This window comes from Bombina bombina, chromosome 11 (assembly GCF_027579735.1).
Source record: "Bombina bombina isolate aBomBom1 chromosome 11, aBomBom1.pri, whole genome shotgun sequence".
Classification (NCBI taxonomy): domain Eukaryota; kingdom Metazoa; phylum Chordata; class Amphibia; order Anura; family Bombinatoridae; genus Bombina; species Bombina bombina.
Genome location: NC_069509.1, coordinates 163,411,765 through 163,436,890, shown reverse-complemented (window position 1 = coordinate 163,436,890; position 25,126 = coordinate 163,411,765). Strand labels below are relative to the sequence as shown.

The 25,126-nt window shown below is 36.9% G+C and overlaps 1 protein-coding gene across 1 annotated transcript in view; it reads left to right on the top strand.

Annotated features, from left to right (window-relative positions):
* The window catches only part of LOC128642040 (palmitoleoyl-protein carboxylesterase notum2-like), a 74,041-nt gene that overhangs the window by 40,801 nt on the left and 8,114 nt on the right, over positions 1-25,126 (top strand). Inside the window, 7 exon segments of the mRNA XM_053694688.1 lie at positions 5,418-5,458; positions 5,461-5,504; positions 5,507-5,564; positions 5,567-5,609; positions 6,117-6,217; positions 15,659-15,806; positions 22,015-22,062. Of these exon segments, the coding sequence (XP_053550663.1) occupies positions 5,418-5,458; positions 5,461-5,504; positions 5,507-5,564; positions 5,567-5,609; positions 6,117-6,217; positions 15,659-15,806; positions 22,015-22,062 (483 nt within the window).

The following is a 25,126-nucleotide window of genomic DNA, read 5'->3' as shown; positions in this document are numbered from 1 at the left end:
ACCTCTTCAGCTCCCGCTTGGATGAAGACTTCAGCTGGATCATGGACCTCTTCAGCTCCCGCTTGGATGATGACTTCAGCCGGATCATGGACCTCTTCAGCCCCCCGCTTGGGCTTGGATCAGGACATCGGAGGAGCTCTTCCTGGATCGATCGGTGAACCTGGTATGGTGAAGATAAGGTAGGAAGATCTTCAGGGGCTTAGTGTTAGGTTTATTTAAGGGGGGGTTTGGGTTAGATTAGGGGTATGTGGGTGGTGGGTTGTAATGTTGGGGGGGGTATTGTATGTTTTTTTTTTACAGGCAAAAGAGCTGAACTTCTTGGGGCATGCCCCGCAAAGGGCCCTGTTCAGGGCTGGTAAGGTAAAAGAGCTTTGAACTTTAGTAATTTAGAATAGGGTAGGGCATTTTTTTATTTTGGGGGGCTTTGTTATTTTATTAGGGGGCTTAGAGTAGGTGTAATTAGTTTAAAATTGTTGTAATATATTTCTTATGTTTGTAAATATTTTTTTATTTTTTGTAACTTAGTTCTTTTTTATTTTTTGTACTTTAGATAGTTTATTTCATTGTAGTTATTTGTAGGTATTGTATTTAATTTATTTATTGATAGTGTAGTGTTAGGTTTAATTGTAGATAATTATAGGTATTTTATTTAATTAATTTATTGATAGTGTAGTGTTAGGTTTAATTGTAACTTAGGTTAGGATTTATTTTACAGGTAATTTTGTAATTATTTTAACTATTTTAGCTATTAAATAGTTCTTAACTATTTAATAGCTATTGTACCTGGTTAAAATAAATACAAAGTTACCTGTAAAATAAATATTAATCCTAAAATAGCTATAATATAATTATAATTTATATTGTAGCTATATTAGGATTTATTTTACAGGTAAGTATTTATCTTTAAATAGGAATAATTTATTTAATAAGAGTTAATTAATTTCGTTAGATAAAATTATATTTAATTTAGGGGGGGTGTTAGTGTTAGGGTTAGACTTAGCTTTAGGGGTTAATACATTTATTAGAATAGCGGTGAGCTCCAGTCGGCAGATTAGGGGTTAATAATTGAAGTTAGGTGTCGGCGATGTTAGGGAGGGCAGATTAGGGGTTAATACGATTTATTATAGGGTTAGTGAGGCGGATTAGGGGTTAATAACTTTATAATAATAGCGGTGGGGTCCGGTCGGCAGATTAGGGGTTAATAAGTGGTAGGCAGGTGGAGGCGACGTTGTGGGGGGCAGATTAGGGGTTAATAAATATAATATAGGGGGTCGGCGATGTTAGGGCAGCAGATTAGGGGTACATAGGGATAATGTAAGTAGCGGCAGTTTACGGAGCGGCAGATTAGGGGTTAATAATAATATGCAGGGGTCAGCGATAGCGGGGGCGGCAGATTAGGGGTTAATAAGTGTAACTTTAGGGGTGTTTAGACTCGGGGTACATGTTAAAGTGTTAGGTGCAGACGTAGGAAGTGTTTCCCCATAGCAAACAATGGGGCTGTGTTAGGAGCTGACGCGGCTTTTTTGCAGGTGTTAGGTTTTTTTTCAGCTCAAACAGCCCCATTGTTTCCTATGGGGGAATCGTGCACGAGCACGTTTTTGAGGCTGGCCGCGTCCGTAAGCAACTCTGGTATCGAGAGTTGCAGTTGCGTTAAATATGCTCTACGCTCCTTTTTTGGAGCCTAACGCTGACATTCTGTGGACTCTCAATACCAGAGTTATTTTTATGGTGCGGCCAGAAAAAAGCCAGCGTTAGCTACGCGGGGTCCTTACCGACAAAACTCTAAATCTAGCCGATAGACGGCTATAGACACGTGAGCACTGCTAAGCTCATATAAGCCTTACCTAGATCTAGTCTTCAACAAAGGATACCAAAGAACAAAGACAAATTTGTAAATAGAAGTAAATTGGAAAAGTTATTTAAAAACTGCATGTTCTATTCAAATCATGAAAGCTTGATTTTTACTTTACTGTTGCTTTAAGAAAATTACATTTGTATGGTAAAAAGAATATTTCTCTTCCTATTTTCTAATATTGTTTCTATACAACGTGTTCCTAACAGTTTACAGTGAATGTTTAAAGGGGCGTGGCTACTCAATTTATTTTCTCTGTTTCATCTTAAAGAGAATGTATTGCCAAGCTTTGCTTTTTTAATGTTTCTGTGCTGAATAAATCATCTTTTTTAGTGTGAGTTGTCCCTATCAGCCAGTGAACAGTACTACAGTAGTATACTATGTATACTAGAAAAATACTTGAACAACCTTATTTAAAGGGTAAATCTACTCCAGAATTATTATTGTTTAAAAAGATAGATAATCCCTTTATTACACATTTGCCAGTTGTGCATAACAACACAGTTATGTTAATACATTTTTACCTCTGTGATTACTTTGTATCTAAGCCTCTGCAGACAGCCCCCTTATTTCAGTTCTTTTAAAAGATTTGCATTTTAGCCAATCAGTGCTGACATCTAGGTAACTCCACGGGCATGAGCACAATTTTATCTATATGGCACACATGAACTAATGTTGTCTAGCTGTGAAAAACTGTCAAAATGCACTGAGATAAGAGGCGGCCTTCAAGGGCTTAGAAATTAGCATATGAACCTACCTATGTTTAGCTTTGAACTAAGAATACCCTTAGAACAAAAGCAAATTTGATGATTAAAAGTAAATTAGAAAGTTGTTTAAAAGGACATACCCTTTCTGAATCATGACAGTTTAATTCTGACTAGACTGTCCCTTCAAATTCTAATTCTAATAGCTTTTACTTATTCTGTTTAACTGCTGCTTTTTCATATACATGTTAGAATTATTTTTAGCAATATGTCCCTTTAAAGGGATATTGAACCCAACTCTGAATTCCCCATAACATGTTTAATTATGTATTGTAAAAAATCTTGCCATGTACGCTTAGCATTTATTTTACTGCTTTTCCTGTCATTTATCTAACAAAGGTTCAGTGTGGCTCCAACTAAGTACAAAATGGCTACCACAAGTAAAATGTTTTCTTTATTGCACAGTAATATTAAAGGGACAGTAACAGCATTATTAAGCTTCCATTAATAAGACAGAGCATTCAATTTTAAACAACTTTCCAAATGTTCCTTATTTTTCTTGGTATCTTTTGTAGAAAAGCATAATAAGGGAAGCTCAGGAGCAACAATGCATAACTTGGAAATAGCTGCTAATTGGTGGCTGCACATATATGCCTCTTGTCCATTGGCTCAGTTAGCTCCCAGTAGTGCATAGCTACTCATTTAACAAAAGATACCCGAATGAGAATGAATCAAATGTGATAAAAGAAGTGAACTGGAAAAGTGCACATTTTATCTGAATCACTTCCCTAAGAGGTCATGCTCCCTAGGGGGACCTGAGAGTGTTGGTTTCCTGTAATTTAAAGAAACCGTGAACTGTTCAAATTATATCTCATTTAATGCTATGGGCCCCCCAGCACTTGGACCCTGATGCCACCGCACCCTGCTGCACCAATGTTAGTTCTGCCCCTCCTACTCCCAACAAGATAATTGCCAGTGATTGGTGGCTACGTGTCTTTCATGATTTAGAAAGAGAATACAATTTTAAACATCTTTCTAATTTATTTATATTACATCATTTGTTTTTATTCTCTTGATATTCCTTGCTGAAAGGCATATCTAGATATGCTCAGTAGCTGCTGATTGGTTTCTGCACATAGAAGCCTCGTGTGATTGGCTCGCCATGTGCATTGTTTTTTTTTTTCAACTAAGGATATCTAAAAAATGAAGCAAAATAAATAATAGAAGTAAATTGTAATATTGTTTAAATTTCTATTCTCTATCTGAATCATGAAAGAAAGATTTTGGGTTTTGTTGGCCTTTAAAAGGCTGTCACTTTTCTGAATGCATTTTAATAGTTTTTCACCACTAGAGGGAGTTAGTTCATGTGTGCAATATAGATAACATTGTGCCCATGCCTGTGGAGTTACCTAGGAACCAGCACTGATTGGCTAAAATTAACGTCTGTCAAAAGAACTGAAATAAGGGGGCAGTCTGCAGAGGGCTTAGATACAAGGTAATCACAGAGGTAAAAAGTATATTTATATAACTATTTTGTTGGTTATGCAAAACTGGGGAATGGGTAATAAAGGGATAATCTATCTTTTTTAAATAATAAAAATTATGATGTAGACTGCCCCTTTAATTAGATTGTCCCTATGTAATTAGGATGTCTCTAGGTAGTTAGGATGTTTCTAGGTAATTAGGATGTCTCTGGGTAGTTAGGATGTTTCTAGGTAATTAGGATGTCTCTAGGTTGTTAGGATGTCTCTAGGTTGTTAGGATGTCTCTAGGTAATTAAGATGTCTCTAAGGTAATTAGGATGTCTTCCTAGGTAGTTAGGATGTTTCTAGGTAATTAGGATGTCTCTAGGTAGTTAGGATGTTTCTAGGTAATTAGGATGTCTCTAGGTAATTAGGATGTCTCTAAGTAATTAGGATGTCTCTAGGTAGTTAGGATGTCTAAGTAATTAGGATGTCTCTAGGTAGTTAGGATGTCTCTAAGTAATTAGGATGTCTCTAGGTAGTTAGGATGTCTCTAAGTAATTAGGATGTCTCTAGGTAGTTAGGATGTCTCTAGGTAATTAGGATGTCTCTAGGTAGTTAGGATGTCTCTAAGTAATTAGGATGTATCTAGGTAGTTAGGATGTCTCTAGGTAATTAGAATGTATCTAGGTAGTTAGGATGTCTCTAAGTAATTAGGATGTCTCTAGGTAATTAGGATGTCTCTATGGTAATTAGGATGTATCTAGGTAGTTAGGATGTCTCTAAGTATTAGGATGTCTCTAGGTAATTAGGATGTCTCTAGGTAGTTAGGATGTCTCTAGGTAATTAGGATGTCTCTAGGTAGTTAGGATGTCTCTAGGTAATTAGAATGTCTCTAGGTAATTAGGATGTCTCTAGGTAATTAGGATGTCTCTAGGTAGTTAGGATGTCTCTAGGTAATTAGAATGTCTCTAGGTAATTAGGATGTCTCTAGGTAATTAGGATGTCTCTAGGTAGTTAGGATGTCTCTAGGTAATTAGGATGTCTCTAGGTAGTTAGGATGTCTCTAAGTAATTAGGATGTCTCTAGATAGTTCGGATGTCTCTAAGTAATTAAGATGTCTCTAGGTAGTTAGGATGTCTCTAAGTAATTAGGATATCTCTAGGTAGTTAGGATGTCTCTAAGTAATTAGGATGTCTCTAGGTAGTTAGGATGTCTCTAGGTAATTAGGATGTCTCTAGGTAGTTAGGATGTCTCTAAGTAATTAGGATGTCTCTAGGTAGTTAGGATGTCTCTAGGTAGTTAGGATGTCTCTAGGTAATTAGAATGTCTCTAGGTAATTAGAATGTCTCTAGATGTATAAACCTTCATCCCTCATGATGTGGTTTTGTATTTCAGCGCTGGGGGTACTGGAGTACTGATTAACCTTGACCGAGTGGCTCACTTGTGGAGGAACTGACTGCTGAACCAGTACAAGTCAGAGGTCCTGGTTTGACTCTGGCTGGTTCCTCAATCCCAAACCTTCTAAGCTATCTGACTGTTTAGATGCACCATGTGTGCCCCAGCTGATGCCATAAAGAAAGGATTAAAGTGAGTGCAATGAAATAATCTGAGAAATATCCATTGTACATAAAACATCAATGAAACAACTGGTACACCTAAAAAGTAAAAGAAATACATCCACACCAACGTGGCTCAACACAAATGTGCTAAACCGATGGAGAAAAATCTATAGTATTTAAATGGATATAAAAGTGTAAAAAAAACCTGTAATGTTAGGAAAATTGTTTAAACACATAGTGAAAGTTTAATTTACATGTGTGTGTCCTTAAAGGGACATTTGCACACCAGTTACATGTTTTAGCATAGTATTGAGGCTATTCCTTGCCTGCCTCTATAGTCATGGGTGCTGCCATGTTGAAATCTAATTGTCAATGTATTCCAGTGCTGACGTGTTTGATCTATAAAACAGCGTGGTAGATAGTCTAAAAATGATATACAGCTAAAATAAATAACTTGCTGTATACAGGGGTTACAAATTGTTTTTTAGTTAAACAGGCTGATGTAGTTTGTTATACGTTCTCTCTCCCCCTGCAGACTGTGGAATGGAATCCTTCCTGAAATATGTAAACAGCAGTTTAATAAAGGTGACGAGTGGCACTGCTTCTATGGTCCCAAAATACAAATGTCCATGAAATGTAAGTCAAGGAATAATTCATCAGTATGAGCTAATATATATTAAGTACATTTATTAAACTGTAATTTGTTATGTGTCACATTAAAGAGGGGTTGGTCACAGTACTGCGCTTGTTTTCAGCAGAAAGCGATTTCTGTACCTCGGACGGTATTGTCACTATGATTTATCAGTGGCTACCATCCTCAAATTCTTCTGCTGTTAATACCACTCAAGCTTGAAATTTCCACCTCCTGAAAACAGCACAAAATTGTTATTTTTGTTGTCAATTTCCTGATTTCATAGTCCAGAAACCAAATACGAAGATTTAAGGAAAAACACAATGGCATTTTCAAATGCCTGAGGTTCCCTCCCATATTCGCTTCCCTGCAATTCTTTATTTTAGAGAGGTTCATAACATTACATTCCTAGGGAAGCAGGACGCCACTCAACCTTCAGCCACTTCCTGTTCCATCACCCTTTTTTAAAGCATTGCGTGAGGTCTACCCATGATGGTTGGCATGACGATTTCACCCTGTGATGGCAAACTTTATAGAATTGGCTCCCATGTCTTGGGAATAAGAAGTAACAAGGAATAGGAATACATGTCTGAAGAAGTGATCCTATTAGCTCAGATCTCTATTACCACCATCTAGTGAAGGGGATCCCGTAGTCTGTTGTCTTGTTTACATAATGACAGGTGAAGATCTGGGTATCAACTGTACTCTCTTGGATGATTCTGTTCCAATCTGGCCATGTATGAATAATGTTGGAATTCATAGAGAGTTTAAGGATCTGGTTTGCACATTTTTTACATTGCAATCAGCACTTTAATCACAAAAATATTTAACGTATTTTACAAATCAGTAATATGTTATATAGTGTATACATTGGTGCATTTTTGAAAGCAGAAAAGGGTTATACATACACACACACAAATATATACACACATATATTATATATATATATATATATATATATATATATATATATATATATATACAGTATATATATACACACACGCAGATACATACACCGCAAATATATACATATATATATATTTACACAGATACATACACTTTTATATATATATATATATATATATATGACCCAAATAGATGCACTCCATAAAACAATTTTAGTCCATTGCCACGGTGCTTTATAGTAGATCCAAATAGCCTAGCAGAAATAAGCACTCAATGGTCTTTACAATAAAACTTCACATTTAATGTATAAAGTTTAAAAACAGAGCATAACATTTCGAGACCACATAGGCCCCTTTGTCAAATGCAAGTACAATCCCAAAACAATCTTGCAGGTAAGATTGTCTTGGGATTGTACTTGCATTTGACAAAGGGACCTATGTGGTCTCGAAATGTTATGCTCTGTTTTTAAACTTTATACATTAAATGTGAAGTTTTATTGTAAAGACCATTGAGTGTTTATTTTTGCTTCTCTCTCTCTCTCTCTCTCTCTATATATATATATATGTATCAAAGGGTAAAACAGCGCTTATAGATTTTCCTAAATACAGTATATAATTGAGTTTCAGGAGTTTCTGGTAAGCCATATATCAAGAGATAAAAGAAGATAATAAGTATATATGTATATATAAAAAAGTCTTAAATAAAAAGAACAAAGGTGATGATATCCAAGTGTAGTGAAGGAGTATTAGATACCCTTACCAAAAGTTACCTCAATCATATGAGGTAAGTTTGCCGCATTGGAGGATGTATCTGATGGTTGTGAATCCTGGATGGTGTGATCTGTATGGTTCAGCTGCCTCTTGGAGTAAAGCTGCCTCTTGGAGTAGAGCGAGATGCAGGTCCCTTTATACTGGTCTCTTTAGGAAACTTCCTGTGTTTGTTGCCTCTTGGAGCTTTGTTTTCTTGTCTTGGTATGAACTTTCTTGTCCAGATATATACCCAAAAAGACAGAAACAGCAAAGATAGTGTAATACCGTTTTATTCAATAAAAGTATAAAAAATAGACATATATCACACTCACATTTTCTGTCCTCACTGATATGAGGTATAATGACAGCATATAAGTTTAGAGGTTTATACAAAACTGATTGCTTTTAATGCTTGCGCTATATGCACACATTGTGCTCATGATCTGTTACTAACTATATTCACTGCCTGATCTGTCAGACCGCTGCTATATTAACCTATTGGCATATTCAGCTTTGCTATCAACTGCATTAACAACCTGTATGTGGCCTTCTGCTATTGGTGTGACCAACGTTAATATACTGGATATATCTGAACATATTAACAGACTATCCCATTACAGTCACTAACCAAATAAGCAGAAATAACTGGATAAACCATTTGCTTCATATACTACTGGCTGAAATTACTGTGACATCTAAGGGATACTGACTATATGTATATCCCCTGACTGGCTTGGGACACAACTACCTGTGAATTCACCTCTAAACTTATATGCTGTCATTATACCTCATATCAGTGAGGACAGAAAATGTGAGTGTGATATATGTCTATTTTTTATACTTTTATTGAATAAAACGGTATTACACTATCTTTGCTTGTTTCTGTCTTTTTGGGTATATATCTGGACAAGAAAGTTCATACCAAGACAAGAAAACAAAGCTCAAGAGGGGCAACAAACACAGGAAGTTTCCTAGAGACCAGTATAAGGGGACCTGCATCTCGCTCTACTCCAAGAGGCAGCTTTACTCCAAGAGGCAGCTTTACTCCAAGAGGCAGCTTTACTCCAAGAGGCAGCTTTACTCCCAGAGGCAGCTGAACCATACAGATCACACCCATCCAGGATTCACAACCATCAGATACATCCTCCAATGCGGCAAACTTACCTCATATGATTGAGGTAACTTTTGGTAAGGGTATCTAATACTCCTTCACTACACTTGGATATCATCACCTTTGTTCTTTTTATTTAAGACTTTTTTATATATACATATATACTTATTATCTTCTTTTATCTCTTGATATATGGCTTACCAAAGCTCCTGAAACTCAATTATATACTGTATTTAGGAAAATCTATAAGCGCTGTTTACCTTTGATACATATTCTCCCTATATTTTATAGACGCAGTCTATTACACAATATTTGTACCCAAATAGCTGCTTTATTAGATTTTCATAACTTCTGACTAGCGCATTTTCTATAGTAACGCTTGTCTCTACTCACTGACACTGAGTGGTAACATTCTACTTTATCTTAGATTATATATATATATATATATATATATATATATATATATATATATATATATATATATATATACTGTATATATAAAATATATATATACACAAAACACAGCTTGTCTGGGGTTAACTGACTCTGGTGACGGTACAGCTACCTGTGACTATGAGTGCTATTGAGCACCCAGGGCTGTGCATGTTATATATAAATACACACACACAAATATATATACAGTATATTAGGCAAGTTCAATTGGATCTTAGTGTGCTGCAGTTTAACTAGGTGAAATCCTGCTCCAAAAAGAGCAAGCCGCCTTCTTCTGCTTTCAGATACGAGCAAAGTATCTGAATGCACATGCCTAAAATGTATATATAAATAGATACACACACACAGGGGCAAAATTACAGGGGGTTCAGAGGTCGTAATTGCGACTGGGCCCCCAAGGGTGGGGGCCCAGCTTAAAAAAAATATATATATTTTTTTTACAATAAAAAACGTTGACCTGCCACTGCCTGCACTGATGATATGTGAGTGTGACATGATACTTCACTAGTGTCTCTGACTACAGGGGTTAGTGTTTCTGTTTTACCCCATTGGTGTTTATGTGTGTGTGTGTGTGTGTGTATGTGTGTATGTATGTGTGTGTGTGTGTGTGTGTGTGTGTATGTGACTGTGTGTGTATTTATGCATGTATGTGTGTATGTATGTGACTGTGTGTGTATTTATGCATGTATGTGTGTGTATGTATGTTTGTATGTGACTGTGTGTGTATTATGCATGTATGTGTGTGTGTATGTGACTGTGTGTGTATTTATGCATGTATGTGTGTATGTATGTGACTGTGTGTGTATTTATGCATGTATGTGTGTGTATGTGTGTATGTATGTGACTGTGTGTGTATTTATGCATGTATGTACATGTGTGTATGTGTGTGTGTATGTGTGTATATGTATGTGTGTATGTATGTATGTGACTGTGTGTGTATGTGTGTATGTATGTATGTGACTGTGTGTGTATTTATGCATGTATGTGTGTGTGTGTGTGTATGTATGTATGTGACTGTGTGTGTATTTATGCATGTATGTGTGTGTGTGTGTATGTTTGTGGAACCAGCAAATTACAGACCTTGTTACTACAGCATGGGGGGGTAAACAGTGTCACTATACAGTACCACTATATACAGTACGGGGGGGGGGGCGGGGTGGACCATGTCACTAGACTACTGTGGTCACTTTATAAAGTACTGGGGCGGGGTAGGGTCAGGCCAGCCATCTCACCGGCAGATTACAGACTGTGTCACTGACTCACTATATACAGTACTGGTGGGTTAAACAGTGTCACTATATACAGTAATAGGGGGTCAGACTGTGGGCACAGGGTACCTCCTTTTGCAGACATGTAATATGATTCACATTTTTTTTCTGTGTTAAATGAAAAAAAAAAGATATCTATCAAATTCACTTTTATTTTGGGTGGGAGGGTGGGGGGGGGGGGCCTTCTTAGATTCTTGCACCTGGGCCCCTGTGGTTTCTAGTTATGCCTCTGCACACACACACATATACATACACATAAATACACACACATGTATTTTATATATAAATACACACACACACACGTATTTATATATAGATAAATACACACGCACACACACATGCATACATACATACATATTACATACATATGCACACCTATACGTACACATAAATACACACACATTTATTTTATATATAGATAAATATACACACACACACACATGCATACATACATACATATTACATACATATGCACACCTATACGTACACATAAATACACACACATTTATTTTATATATAGATAAATATACACACACACACATGCATACATACATACATATTACATACATATGCACACCTATACATACACATAAATACACACACATTTATTTTATATATAGATAAATATACACACACACATGCATACATACATACATATTACATACATATGCACACCTATACATACACATAAATACACACACATTTATTTTATATATAGATAAATATACACACACACATGCATACATACATACATACATACATATTACATACATATACACACCTATACATACACATAAATACACACACATTTATTTTATATATAGATAAATATACACACACACACATGCATACATACATACATATTACATACATATACACACCTATACATACACATAAATACACACATGTATTTTATATATAGATAAATATACACACACACACATGCATACATACATACATATTACATACATATACACACCTATACATACACATAAATACACACACATTAGGGGCGCGATCCGATATAGATCGCAGTTTGCGGCGCAAGCGAGGAGACCGGCGTCGCCCGCAGTTTCAGCTCGCAACTCGAGCCATCCCATATAAGTCGCCGTCAGATGCTAACGTGCCGTAAGTCTCACAAACCAGCGATGTCCCAGAAATCTGCGTAAGTACAAATTTCTGGCGTCGCCAGTGACTTGCGGCACGTTAGAAACTGCCGGCGCCTATAAAACCTGACTAAAGTTTAAAACACCCGCACTGTCTAACACGCCTCCCCTAACATAGCCCGCACTGTCTAACACGCCTCCCTAACATAGCCCGCACTGTCTAACCCTCTATCCGCTATCCCCCCCTCACTAGCCTAACAATAAAAAAGCTATTAACCCCTAAACCCCCCGCTCCTTTACCCCGCCGCAACCTAATAAAGTTATTAACCCCTAAACCGCCGCTCCCGTACCCCGCCGCCAGCTATATTATATCTATAACCCCCTAAAGTGAGCCCCTAACACCGCCGCCATCTATATTAAAATTATTAACCCCTAATGTAAGCCCCTTACACCGCCGCCATCTCTATTAAAATGATTAACCCCTAATTTAATCTACCTACCCCGCCGCCAGCTATATTATCTATATTAACCCTAAGTATATTATAGTTAATATAGGTATTACATTATATATATTAACTATATTAACCCTAATTATATTAGGGTTAATATAGTTAATATAGTTACTATAGTATTTATATTAACTATATTAACTCTATCTAACCCTAACACCTCTAACTAAATTTATATTAAATTAATCTAATTCATTTATAAACTAAAATATTCCTATTTAAATCTAAATACTTACCTATAAAATAAACCCTAAGATAGCTACAATATAATTAATAATTACATTGTAGCTATGTTAGGGTTAATATTTATTTTACAGGTAAATTGTTAATTATTTTAACTAGGTATAATAGATATTAAATAGTTATTAACTATTTAATATCTACCTAGTTAAAATAATTACCCAATTACCTGTAAAATAAATCCTAACCTAAGTTACAAATACACCTACACTATCAATAAATTTAATAAACTACAAACATCTATCTAAAAATACAATTAAATTAACTAAACTAAATTACAAAAAAAAACAAACACTAAATTACAAAAAATAAAAAAAAGATTACAAGATTTTTAAGCTAATTACACCTATTCTAAGCCCCCTAATAAAATAATAAACCCCCAAAATAAAAAAAATTCCCTGCCCTATTCTAAATTAAACAAATTTCAAAGCTCTTTACCTTACCAGCCCTTAAAAGGGCCTTTTGTGGGGCATGCCCCAAAGAATTCAGCTCTTTTGCATTCAACAAATACAATCCCCCCCCCCATTACAACCCACCACCCACATACCCCTATTCTAAACCCACCCAAACCCCCCTTAAAAAAGCCTAACACTACCCCCCTGAAGATCTCCCTACCTTGTCTTCACCACACCGGGCCGAACTCCTGATCCGATCCGGGCGATGTCTTCCTCCAAGCGGCAAAGAAGAATTCTTCCTCCGGCGATGTCATCCTCCAAGCGGCAAAGAAGAATTCTTCCTCCGGCGACGTCTTCCTCCAAGCGGCAGCAAAGTCTTCATTCTTCCGGCGGCATCTTCAATCTTCTTTCTTCGCTCCGCCGCCGTGGAGCATCCATCCTGGCCGACTGCTGAACTTGGAATGAGGTACCTTTAAATGACGTCATCCAAGATGGCGTCCGCCGAATTCCGATTGGCTGATAGGATTCTATCAGCCAATCGGAATTAAGTTAAAAAAATCTGATTGGCTGATTGAATCAGCCAATCAGATTCAAGTTCAATCCGATTGGCTGATCCAATCAGCCAATCAGATTGAGCTCGCATTCTATTGGCTGATCGGAACAGCCAATAGAATGCGAGCTCAATCTGATTGGCTGATTGGATCAGCCAATCGGATTGAACTTGAATCTGATTGGCTGATTCAATCAGCCAATCAGATTTTTTTAACTTAATTCCGATTGGCTGATAGAATCCTATCAGCCAATCGGAATTCGGCGGACGCCATCTTGGATGACGTCATTTAAAGGTACCCTCATTCCAAGTTCAGCAGTCGGCCGGGATGGATGCTCCGCGGCGGCGGAGCGAAGAAAGAAGATTGAAGATGCCGCCGGAAGAATGAAGACTTTGCTGCCGCTTGGAGGAAGACGTCGCCGGAGGAAGAATTCTTCTTTGCCGCTTGGAGGAAGACATCGCCCGGATCGGATCAGGAGTTCGGCCCCGGTGTGGTGAAGACAAGGTAGGGAGATCTTCAGGGGGGTAGTGTTAGGCTTTTTTAAGGGGGGTTTGGGTGGGTTTAGAATAGGGGTATGTGGGTGGTGGGTTGTAATGGGGGGGGGATTGTATTTGTTGAATGCAAAAGAGCTGAATTCTTTGGGGCATGCCCCACAAAAGGCCCTTTTAAGGGCTGGTAAGGTAAAGAGCTTTGAAATTTGTTTAATTTAGAATAGGGCAGGGAATTTTTTTTATTTTGGGGGTTTATTATTTTATTAGGGGGCTTAGAATAGGTGTAATTAGCTTAAAAATCTTGTAATCTTTTTTTTATTTTTTGTAATTTAGTGTTTGTTTTTTTTTGTAATTTAGTTTAGTTAATTTAATTGTATTTTTAGATAGATGTTTGTAGTTTATTAAATTTATTGATAGTGTAGGTGTATTTGTAACTTAGGTTAGGATTTATTTTACAGGTAATTGGGTAATTATTTTAACTAGGTAGATATTAAATAGTTAATAACTATTTAATATCTATTATACCTAGTTAAAATAATTAACTATTTACCTGTAAAATAAATATTAACCCTAACATAGCTGCAATGTAATTATTAATTATATTGTAGCTATCTTAGGGTTTATTTTATAGGTAAGTATATTTTAGTTTATAAATGAATTAGATTAATTTAATATAAATTTAGTTAGGGTTAGATAGAGTTAATATAGTTAATATAAATACTATAGTAACTATATTAACCCTAATATAATTAGGGTTAATATAGTTAATATATATAATGTAATACCTATATTAACTATAATATACTTAGGGTTAATATAGATAATATAGCTGGCGGCGGGGTAGGTAGATTAAATTAGGGGTTAATCATTTTAATAGAGATGGCGGCGGTGTAAGGGGCTTACATTAGGGGTTAATAATATTAATATAGCTGGCGGCGGTATAGGGGGATTAGATTAGGGGTTAATAATTTTTATATAGGTGGCGGCGGTGTAAGGGGTCAGATTAGGGGATAGATAAGGTAGATGGCGGCGGTTTTAGAGGCTCACAGTAGGGGGTTAGTTTATGTAGATGGCGGCGGGGTCCGGGAGCGGCGGTTTAGGGGGTAATAACTTTATTAGGGATTTCGGGGGGGGGGGGGGATCGCGGTTGACAGGGAGATAGACATTGCGCATGCGTTAGGTGTTAGGTTTATTTTAGCAGCCAGTTTAGGAAGTTACGGGGCTCCAATAGTCAGCGTAAGGCTTACTACGGCTGCTTTTTGTGGCGAGGTGAAAATGGAGTAAGTTTTCTCCATTTTCGCCACGTAAGTCCTTACGCTGCATATTGGATACCAAACTGCGCTGGTTTGGTATACCTGCCTATGGCCCAAAAAACTACGGGCGACGGCAGAAATATACGCGCGTAACTTCTAGGTTACGCCGTATATAGGATACCAAATCAGCGTAAATATTGGCGTCGCCGGCTTTTGCGGGCGACGCTTTATATCGGATCGACCCCTTATTTTATATATAGATAAATATACACACACACATGCATACATACATACGTACACACACCTATAAGTACATATATATATGAACTATAATTGCAAATGAAGAACTTTTAGTTAATGTTGGATTTGAGATGTAGTAATAAACATTCCACCTGTGGATTTTCCCTGCTGTAGCTCCTGTATTTGTTGTTCAGTGGCTTTATGATGAGGAACAGCTACGAATGGAAAATATTCAACCAGAATTCCACTCCATGACTGCAAAACAATGGAACAACATACAGAACATTGGCCGTGAGCTCAAGAAGTCTCTGCATGACATACCGTAAGAGATAAGTCTATTTATAGATCAAAGTGATGTGTTTCTCTAGCCCAGATAAGTGTCCGTTTTATTATCTGTCATAGCGCAAGTGACAGAACGCACGTGCGAAGCCAAGAGCTATTAATGTGTATGTAAAAATATGTTTCACTAATACCACAATGTAAATCTAATAGAATATTAAAGAACTATCACATTTATATTATATCTCTCTATTTAAAATAATAGTGTAAAAATAAGATTTGAAACGTTTTTATAGGCTACTATCCCTAATCCCTGTGTTTGTGTGAATCGTTTATATATTGGTGGGCCGATTCTCTAAAGCTCTCTGGGCTGGAGAGATTCTATAAGAATGCTCTTCAGCTTTTCTATTTCCCTGGTGGAATTCTATAAAGCCACTTTTTATCCTGAAAACCAGGTGTTTCTCTAAGGGTCGTATACGGCAAATTCATATGGGGAGGAGATGCGGACATTACAAAAGTGCACAATTAAATTTGTAATTTAAAAAATCATAGAAAATAAATAATTGAACCATAAAAATATGCAGGAAAAAAATATTGTATTGTTAAGGTGCATCAAAAATTATAACAAAATTTTTCTCCAAAAATCATATTTTATAAAAAATGTAAAATGTTTATGTAAATTACACAGGAATACATTTTAATTAATATGCACAGTGTAAATCCTCATTTATGTACACTGAATGTGCAAAAAACCCATAAAAACTCTGTCTTATAAGTATAAAATACAAAGCGTAATTGTTGTTATTGTGAAAAATGGGCGTTACAGGGGCGTACAGTATATGAAATTGTTTCTCAAATCTCTAGTGTAATTCTGTAAAGATTTTCGGACTACAGAAAAGGTGCAGGATTTTCTCTAAATGCTCAAAATACTTAATAACCTAATAGAAAAACATATGCATATTAAAATATAGGTGATTGTAAGATGCTATACACAGAAAGCAGCTAATGTGATTTATATTGGCTGCAGGATTTAAAGGGGCAGTCTACACCAGAATTTCTGTTGCTTAAAAAGATAGATAATCCCTTTTATTACCCATTCCCCAGTTTTGCATAACCAACACAGTTATAATAATACACTTTTTACCTCTGTGATTACCTTGTATCCAAGCATCTGCAAGCTGCCCCCTTATTTCAGTTCTTTTCACAGACTTGCATTTTAGCCAATCAGTGCTGACTCCTAGGTAACTTCACGTGCGTGAGCTCAATGTTATTTATATGACACACATAAACTAATGCCCTCTAGTGGTGAAAAACTGTCAAAATGCATTCAGATTAGAAGCAGCCTTCAAGGTGTAAGAAATTAGCATATGAGCCTACCTAGGTTTAGCTTTAAACTAAGAATACTAAGATAACAAAGCAAAATTGGTGATAAAAGTAAATTGAAAAGTTGTTTAAAATTATATGCCCTATCTGAATCATGAAAGTTTATTTTGGACTTGGCTGTCCCTTTAATTTTTGAAGTGCCCCCCTGCAAACTGCTAACTTCGCTCTATGCAGCAAAGTGTCCCTCTCCAGCGAGCTCCATTACTTTATATAGGGGACATCTCGCCACTTGCAGGGACTGCAGCTTTTTTTTTTAATAATAATTCCACCATGGCAGCCGCTGCAAGGGTCAGTGTGAAAACAACGTCTGAGCTGAAGAACTTTAGAGAATCAACCCCTATGTGGCAAAAAAAACAACAAAAAAACACCCAGCGATGATGAATTTAAATAATTATCCCCTACAACATTAAGGGCAGAACACCATTGGCTGCAAAACCATATACTGTACATAGTCACAAATAGCTATATTGCAATTGCAGAATGTTATGGCTGCAGTGGTCTATTTAGGCTCTGCCCTGGCCACACATAAATCTTGTTCCCCTCTTTCTTCTGCTTCCTACTGTGTCAATCATAATTTCTATATTTATATTTCTCACAAATACACAAACATTGCACATTGTTTAAAGGAAAATGAAATCTAATTTTTGTTCTTTCATGATTCAGATAGAGCATGTCATTTTAAAAACTTTCCAATTTACTTCTATGATCTACTTAGCTTTGTTCTCTTGGTATCTTATGTCGAAAAACATACCTAGGTATGCTCAGGAGGAGCAATGCACAAGTGGGAGCTAGCTGGTGGCAACACACCCATGTCTCTTGTCATTAGCTCAACACATGTGTAGCTTTTTTTACTGTTCTGGAGCTGATATTAAAGTGTTGGTAAACTTTTCCCTTTTTATAAATAGATCTGGAATGCTAGTGATTTTAGATGGAATTTAATTCATCAGTTGTAATAAAGTTGCGCTATAACTTACTCCGATTGGAGAACAGTTCAAACCGTTAGCTCGCAAAACAAAATACGGTACTTTTGCAGTGAGCTGCGGAGCGCGGGGTATTTGAATTTCAGCGCTACATTAAAAAGTAAGTTATAGCGCATCTTCATTACAACTGATGTATTAAACTTCATCTAAAATATCACTAACATTCTGGATCTTTTTATACAGAGTTTAGCATCGCTTTAACTATGTGTTTACCTTGTTTGCATGGGATAAACACATAATTAGAAGCAAGCAATAGAGCAATACGAAATCCTCACACATTAGGGCATTTTCCTTTTGCATTTTGATGTGTATTTACTCTATTGGGCACACACTTCACACCCTCTGTCTTCTGAACCTTAGGATCTCTGGTAACTAGTGGAGAATGTGCCTGGTTCCATCATGCAGGTGAAGATATTAAAGGGACACTGAACCCAAATTTTTTCTTTCGTGATTCAGATAGAGCATGACATTTTAAGCAACTTTCTAATTTACTCCTATTATCAAATGTTCTTCATTCTCTTTGTATCTTTATTTGAAATGCAAGAATGTAAGTTTAGATGCCGACCCATTTTTGGTGAACAACCTGGGTTGTTCGTGCTGATTGGTGGATAAATTCATTCACCAATAAAAAGTGCTGTCCAGAGTCTGAACAAAAAAAAAGCTTAGATGCCTTCTTTTCAAATAAAGATAGCAAGAGAACAAAGAAAATTGATAATAGGAGTAAATTAGAAAGTTGCTTAAAATTGCTGCTCTATCTGAATCACAAAAGAAACAATTTGGGTTCAGTGTCCCTTTAAGCTTCATGGTCCTCTCTGCCCGGCAAATACTTTTCCGTGTCATCACAGAAGACTTAACCAAAATGATGACAGTAACATTATTTACTTCCATCTGGCACAGACATCTATTTGCCTAGACGCGGGGGATAACTGTTTCTTTATTGTCACCCACAGATGGGAATATTTTCTGTGAAAAGCACAGATTAGGCAGGAAGAGTCTACACCCTGGGTGGGCTATCTGTCCGCAGTTGAGCACTTCTCTATTGCCATCCCATAGAGTGGGCTATCCGTCCGCAGTTGAGCAGTTCTCTAATGCCATCCCATAGAGTGGGCTATCCGTCCCCAGTTGAGCCCTTCTCTAATGTTATCCCATAGAGTGGGCTATCCATCCCCAGTTGAGCACTTCTCTAATGCCATCCCATAGAGTGGGCTATCCGTCCCCAGTTGTGCACTTCTCTAATTTTATACCATAGAGTGGGCTATCCGTCCCCAGTTGAGCCCTTCTATAATGCCATCCCATAGAGTGGGCTATCCGTCCCCAGTTGAGCCCTTCTCTAATGCCATCCCATAGAGTGGGCTATCCGTCCCCAGTTGAGCCCTTCTCTAATCTTATCCCATAGAGTGGGCTATCCATCCCCAGTTGAGCACTTCTCTAATGCCATCCCATAGAGTGGGCTATCCGTCCGCAGTTTAGCACTTCTCTAATGCCATCCCATAGAGTGGGCTATCCGTCCCCAGTTGAGCCCTTCTCTAATGCCATCCCATAGAGTGGGCTATCCGTCCCCAGTTGAGCACTTCTCTAATCTTATCCCATAGAGTGTGCTATCCGTCCCCAGTTGAGCACTTCTCTAATGCCATCCCATAGAGTGGGCTATCCGTCCGTAGTTGAGCACTTCTCTAATGCCATCCCATAGAGTGGGCTATCCATCCCCAGTTGAGCCCTTCTCTAATCTTATCCCATAGAGTGGGCTATCCGTCCCCAGTTGAGCACTTCTCTAATGCCATCCCATAGAGTGGGCTATCCGTCCGCAGTTGAGCACTTCTCTAATGCCATCCCATAGAGTGGGCTATCCGTCCCCAGTTGAGCCCTTCTCTAATGTGATCCCATAGAGTGGGCTATCCGTCCCCAGTTGAGCACTTCTCTAATCCCAACCCATAGAGTGTGCTATCCGTCCGCAGTTGAGCACTTATCTAATGCCATCCCATAGAGTGGGCTATCCGTCCCCAGTTGAGCCCTTCTCTAATGCCATCCCATAGAGTGGGCTATCCGTCCCCAGTTGAGCCCTTCTCTAATGCCATCCCATAGAGTGGGCTATCCGTCCCCAGTTGAGCCCTTCTCTAATCTTATCCCATAGAGTGGGCTATCCATCCCCAGTTGAGCACTTCTCTAATGCCATCCCATAGAGTGGGCTATCCGTCCGCAGTTTAGCACTTCTCTAATGCCATCCCATAGAGTGGGCTATCCGTCCCCAGTTGAGCCCTTCTCTAATGCCATCCCATAGAGTGGGCTATCCGTCCCCAGTTGAGCACTTCTCTAATCTTATCCCATAGAGTGTGCTATCCGTCCCCAGTTGAGCACTTCTCTAATGCCATCCCATAGAGTGGGCTATCCGTCCCCAGTTGAGCACTTCTCTAATGCCATCCCATAGAGTGGGCTATCCATCCCCAGTTGAGCCCTTCTCTAATCTTATCCCATAGAGTGGGCTATCCGTCCCCAGTTGAGCACTTCTCTAATGCCATCCCATAGAGTGGGCTATCCGTCCGCAGTTGAGCACTTCTCTAATGCCATCCCATAGAGTGGGCTATCCGTCCCCAGTTGAGCCCTTCTCTAATCTTATCCCATAGAGTGGGCTATCCGTCCCCAGTTGAGCACTTCTCTAATGCCATCCCATAGAGTGTGCTATCCGTCCGCAGTTGAGCACTTATCTAATGCCATCCCATAGAGTGGGCTATCCATCCCCAGTTGAGCCCTTCTCTAATACCATCCCATAGAGTGGGCTATCTGTCCGCAGTTGAGCACTTATCTAATGCCATCCCATAGAGTGGGCTATCCATCCCCTGTTGAGCACTTCTCTAATCCCATAGAGTGGGCTATCCGTCCGCAGTTGAGCACTTATCTAATGCCATCCCATAGAGTGGGCTATCCATCCCCTGTTGAGCACTTCTCTAATGCCATCCCATAGAGAAATATGTTCTCTTAGGATTTAGAAGGAGCACACAATTTTAAACAATTTACCAATTTGCTTCTATTATCTAATATTCTTCGTTCTCCTGGTACGCTTTGTTGAAAAGCATACCTAGATAGGCTCAGGAGCTAGGAGCTAGTTACTGATTGATGGCTGCACTTATATACCTCTTATACAGTAGTGCATTGCTGACCCTTCAACAAAAGATACAAAGAGAATGAAGCATAATTGATAATAGAAGTAAATTGGAAAGTTGTTTAAAATGAAATGTTTTGTCTGAATCATAATTTTTTTTTGAGTTTCATGTCTTCAAATACAACAGTTTTAAACATTGCTAGCTAGTTAGTAAGCCATTTCATCATCATTTGCATGCCTTTACCAGAATCCCTGACTGTGGTGAACACACTAGGTGCTGGGGAAATCTGTTGGAATCTATAAGTGTGTTATATGTAAATAAGCTTTATCAACTTAATTGTATAAAAAAACTTATGGCATAGTGTAATCACATTTAACTGCAAATTACTGTTAAAAGCAACCCTACCCCTAGATACCACAGTATCACCACTCACTTGTCATAGAGATGGGTGGGTTGTTCATCTACCACCAGATTATGACTGTCATATTTTTGTTATTGCACTAGTTTTAGTCGATTAGCTACTTACTATAAATGTGAGGTTTTTCTTCTGTGTCTGATGTTTGTGCTGTCAAGAGCATCCTGGGTCTCAACCCATATAGTAAATGTTGTACTTGAGAATAAGCCATATCGTATCCAACACTAGAAATGTGACAGTGCACTTCTGTTGTTTAGTCATATGCAAAGTCTAGAACTGAGTGTGACACTGCAACTTGCTATCCTGGCTAATGTATAACAATGCTAATATGCCCTTAACAAATAAATAATTGATCTTTGTTGCATTTATTTACAGGGCAGTATTCGCCCCAGCATGCGTCTCCCACACACTTATAACAAAAAGGTAACGTAGAATGACTTCATATTTGTATGGCAGATAAATTTTGCTTGCAGTATGTGATATTATTGATTGGAATGTTAAAGAAAAGTGTAAGTGTTGCGCTAAGTCACTCAGTGACACTCCTTAGCAACCTTCCAGCAGGTTACCAGGTTAAATACAAAATGTCAAATGAAAGTGTGTTGGGGGAGCTTAAAGCAGAAGGGCTTAAGTAGAGTGTAAAAATAATATAAAGTGGAAAAATAATATATTTTGGAAAAATTATATAATTATATATAAAATATATATTGACACACTTTTTTTATATACTTCACCGTGAGGAAGTCTCAACTTATACTTCACACTGTATAAAATAAGTTTGTTGCACAGTGATAAATAATATATCAAAATATAATATATCAAAATATAATGTGAAAATAGCGTGTTAGTTAAATATTTATACAGGTGGCCCTCGGTTTGCAACGGTTCAATTTACACCGTTTCAGAATAACAACCTTTTTTCCAGTCATGTGACTGCTATTGAAAAGCATTGAGAAGCAGTGCATTTATTAAAATAGCCAGTAGGTGGAGCTGTCCGCTTGTGTTGCAGCAAAGCCTAGCAAGCTAAAATTAATCAGTTTAACCAGACCTGAGCTATCAAGCAGATTTCAAATGAACAAGATCTTCCTATCTATAAAGCAGTCCAGATTGGAATGCATAGAAAGAACTGTTTGCAGAAAAATGCAAGTGAAGTCTGTGTTGTGTGATTATTTTATTAGGTTTATAATGCTGTTTAGCAAATGTTTTTGTTCATTTAACTTAGTTTAATTATATATTCTGTGTTGTGTGATTATTTTATTAGGTTTATAATGCTGTTTAGCATTTAAAGTCTACATTTCAAAGCTTTAAAAATAATGTATTAGGTGTTACTTATGTCAATTTTGAGAGGGGCCTGGAACCTAACTCCGTCACTTCCCATTGACTTACATTATAAACTGGGTTTCAATTTACAACGGTTTCGATTTACAACCATTCCTTCTGGAACCTAACCCCGACGTAAACTGAGGGCTACCTGTATTATGTTTGCAAATGAAGTAATCTCAAACTTTCAGGAAGTCAAAATATAAGATGTTTTAATAAACAGAATTAAATACACGATTTATAAAGACTCATGATAACAGATGAATCCAGATAATACTGGGATTTAGATCTATCGCTGTTTAGGATTATCTCACTAATAACCAGCATTAACTAGGCGTAAAACTACAGTGTACTACATGCACAAATCATAAAAATTGATTATATGGGGCTACTTATATGACTGTGGATTATTATAAAGAAACAAAATTACTGAAAAATATTGCTTCAAGGAACTATGAGTCAATTTGCAGACACTAAAGTAACTAACAGCACAGAAGTATCTACTCTAAACATCTACCTAAATGAAGGCATATATATAGTTGCTCTAGAAAGCATAAACACCTTACACAGTAACCTAAAGAGACATTTTAGGACTGAAATATTTCAAGTTCCAATATACACTTGGTTTTTTTAGATATTTTTGAATTTTATTTTTATATTTTTTCATAAGTCGACTTTTTTACATTTTATAAAAGGTGGTATATTTGCTAATATTGGGATTTTTATGATTTGTGCATGTAGTACACTGTAGTTTTACGCCTAGTTAACGCTGGTTATTAGTGAGATAATAATAAACAGCGATAGATCTAAATCCCAGTATTATCTGGATTAATCTGTTATCATGAGTCTTTATAAATCGTGTATTTAATTCTGTTTATTAAAACATCTTATATTTTAACTTCCTGAAAGTTTGAGATTACTTCATTTGCAAACATAATATAAATATTTAACTAACGCTATTTTCACATTATATTTTGATATATTATTTATCAATGTGCAACAAACTTATTTTATAAAGTGTGAAGTTTAAGTTGAGACTTCCTCAGGGTGAAGTATATATAAAAAAAAAAAAATGTTTGTGTCAATATATATTTTATATATATAATTTTTCCAAAATATATTATTTTTCCACTTCATATTATTTTTCCACTCTGCTTAAGCCCTTCTGTTTAAGCGCCCTCCACACTTATATTATTGATTGGAAAAATGCAATAGTTTTATATAGAATGTCAAATATTTCTACTTTAAATAAATATTATTTCATATGGGCCATATTACATGACAATAGATAATATTAAACACAATTGTTCTCGTTTCTCACTCCTTACAGAGACCAAAAAGCAAATTCTGTAACGTCTTTTATTTAATTGTGTTTTTTTCATTTGCAGCATTTTCAACTTACAGAATTTGTGGTTTTTGGCCTCTCTAGGGAGCGTGGGACAAGTACTATTTTTACACAAAAGCAAAATGTGTTTAACGTCCCTTTAAGGGGTAATACTTTTTCATTATTTATATTTTAACTATAATCAAGTTGTTATTTTCTTCCATTTAAAGGGAGATTAAACACTAAATACATTTTATAAGCATAGTACTGCGTTTATTCCCTGCCTCCCTCTAGTCATGTTAAAACCTAGTTGTCACGGCATACCAGTGTGCCGCAACTCTCTTTTAGGTACCTACAGTGTAATTTATGTTTCAATATGGCTGCATCCATAGTTAGAGCGACGTGCATAAAATGTATTTAGCGTTTAGTGCCCCCTAGAGGGTAATTCAAATTTCCATTTTTTTTATAAATGGATGTTCCTGTTTTTAATAAACAAACTTCGTATATTTGGGATTTTGGAGGCAAATCCCTTTAGACTAAACAGAGGTACCTACTAGTGAGAATTATTACTGCTGCATCAATTACTAATTTTAGTTTAACTCTTATCAACTTACACAGAACCTTTATGAATCCTAAAATATTTTAAGATTTTTAACTTTTCCTCTTCGATATAGCTTGAAGAATCCCTTCAATAGATGACCATTAATGGACAATAGTTTTAAACCATTAGCATTAAAAGCAACAAGATTTTCATAAGTACAAGATATCTTTATCCTCTCCACTAAAATAGTGCATGTAAAAATGACTGTCTTGCAGAAGAAAAAGCATGAACAACTATAGCACTAA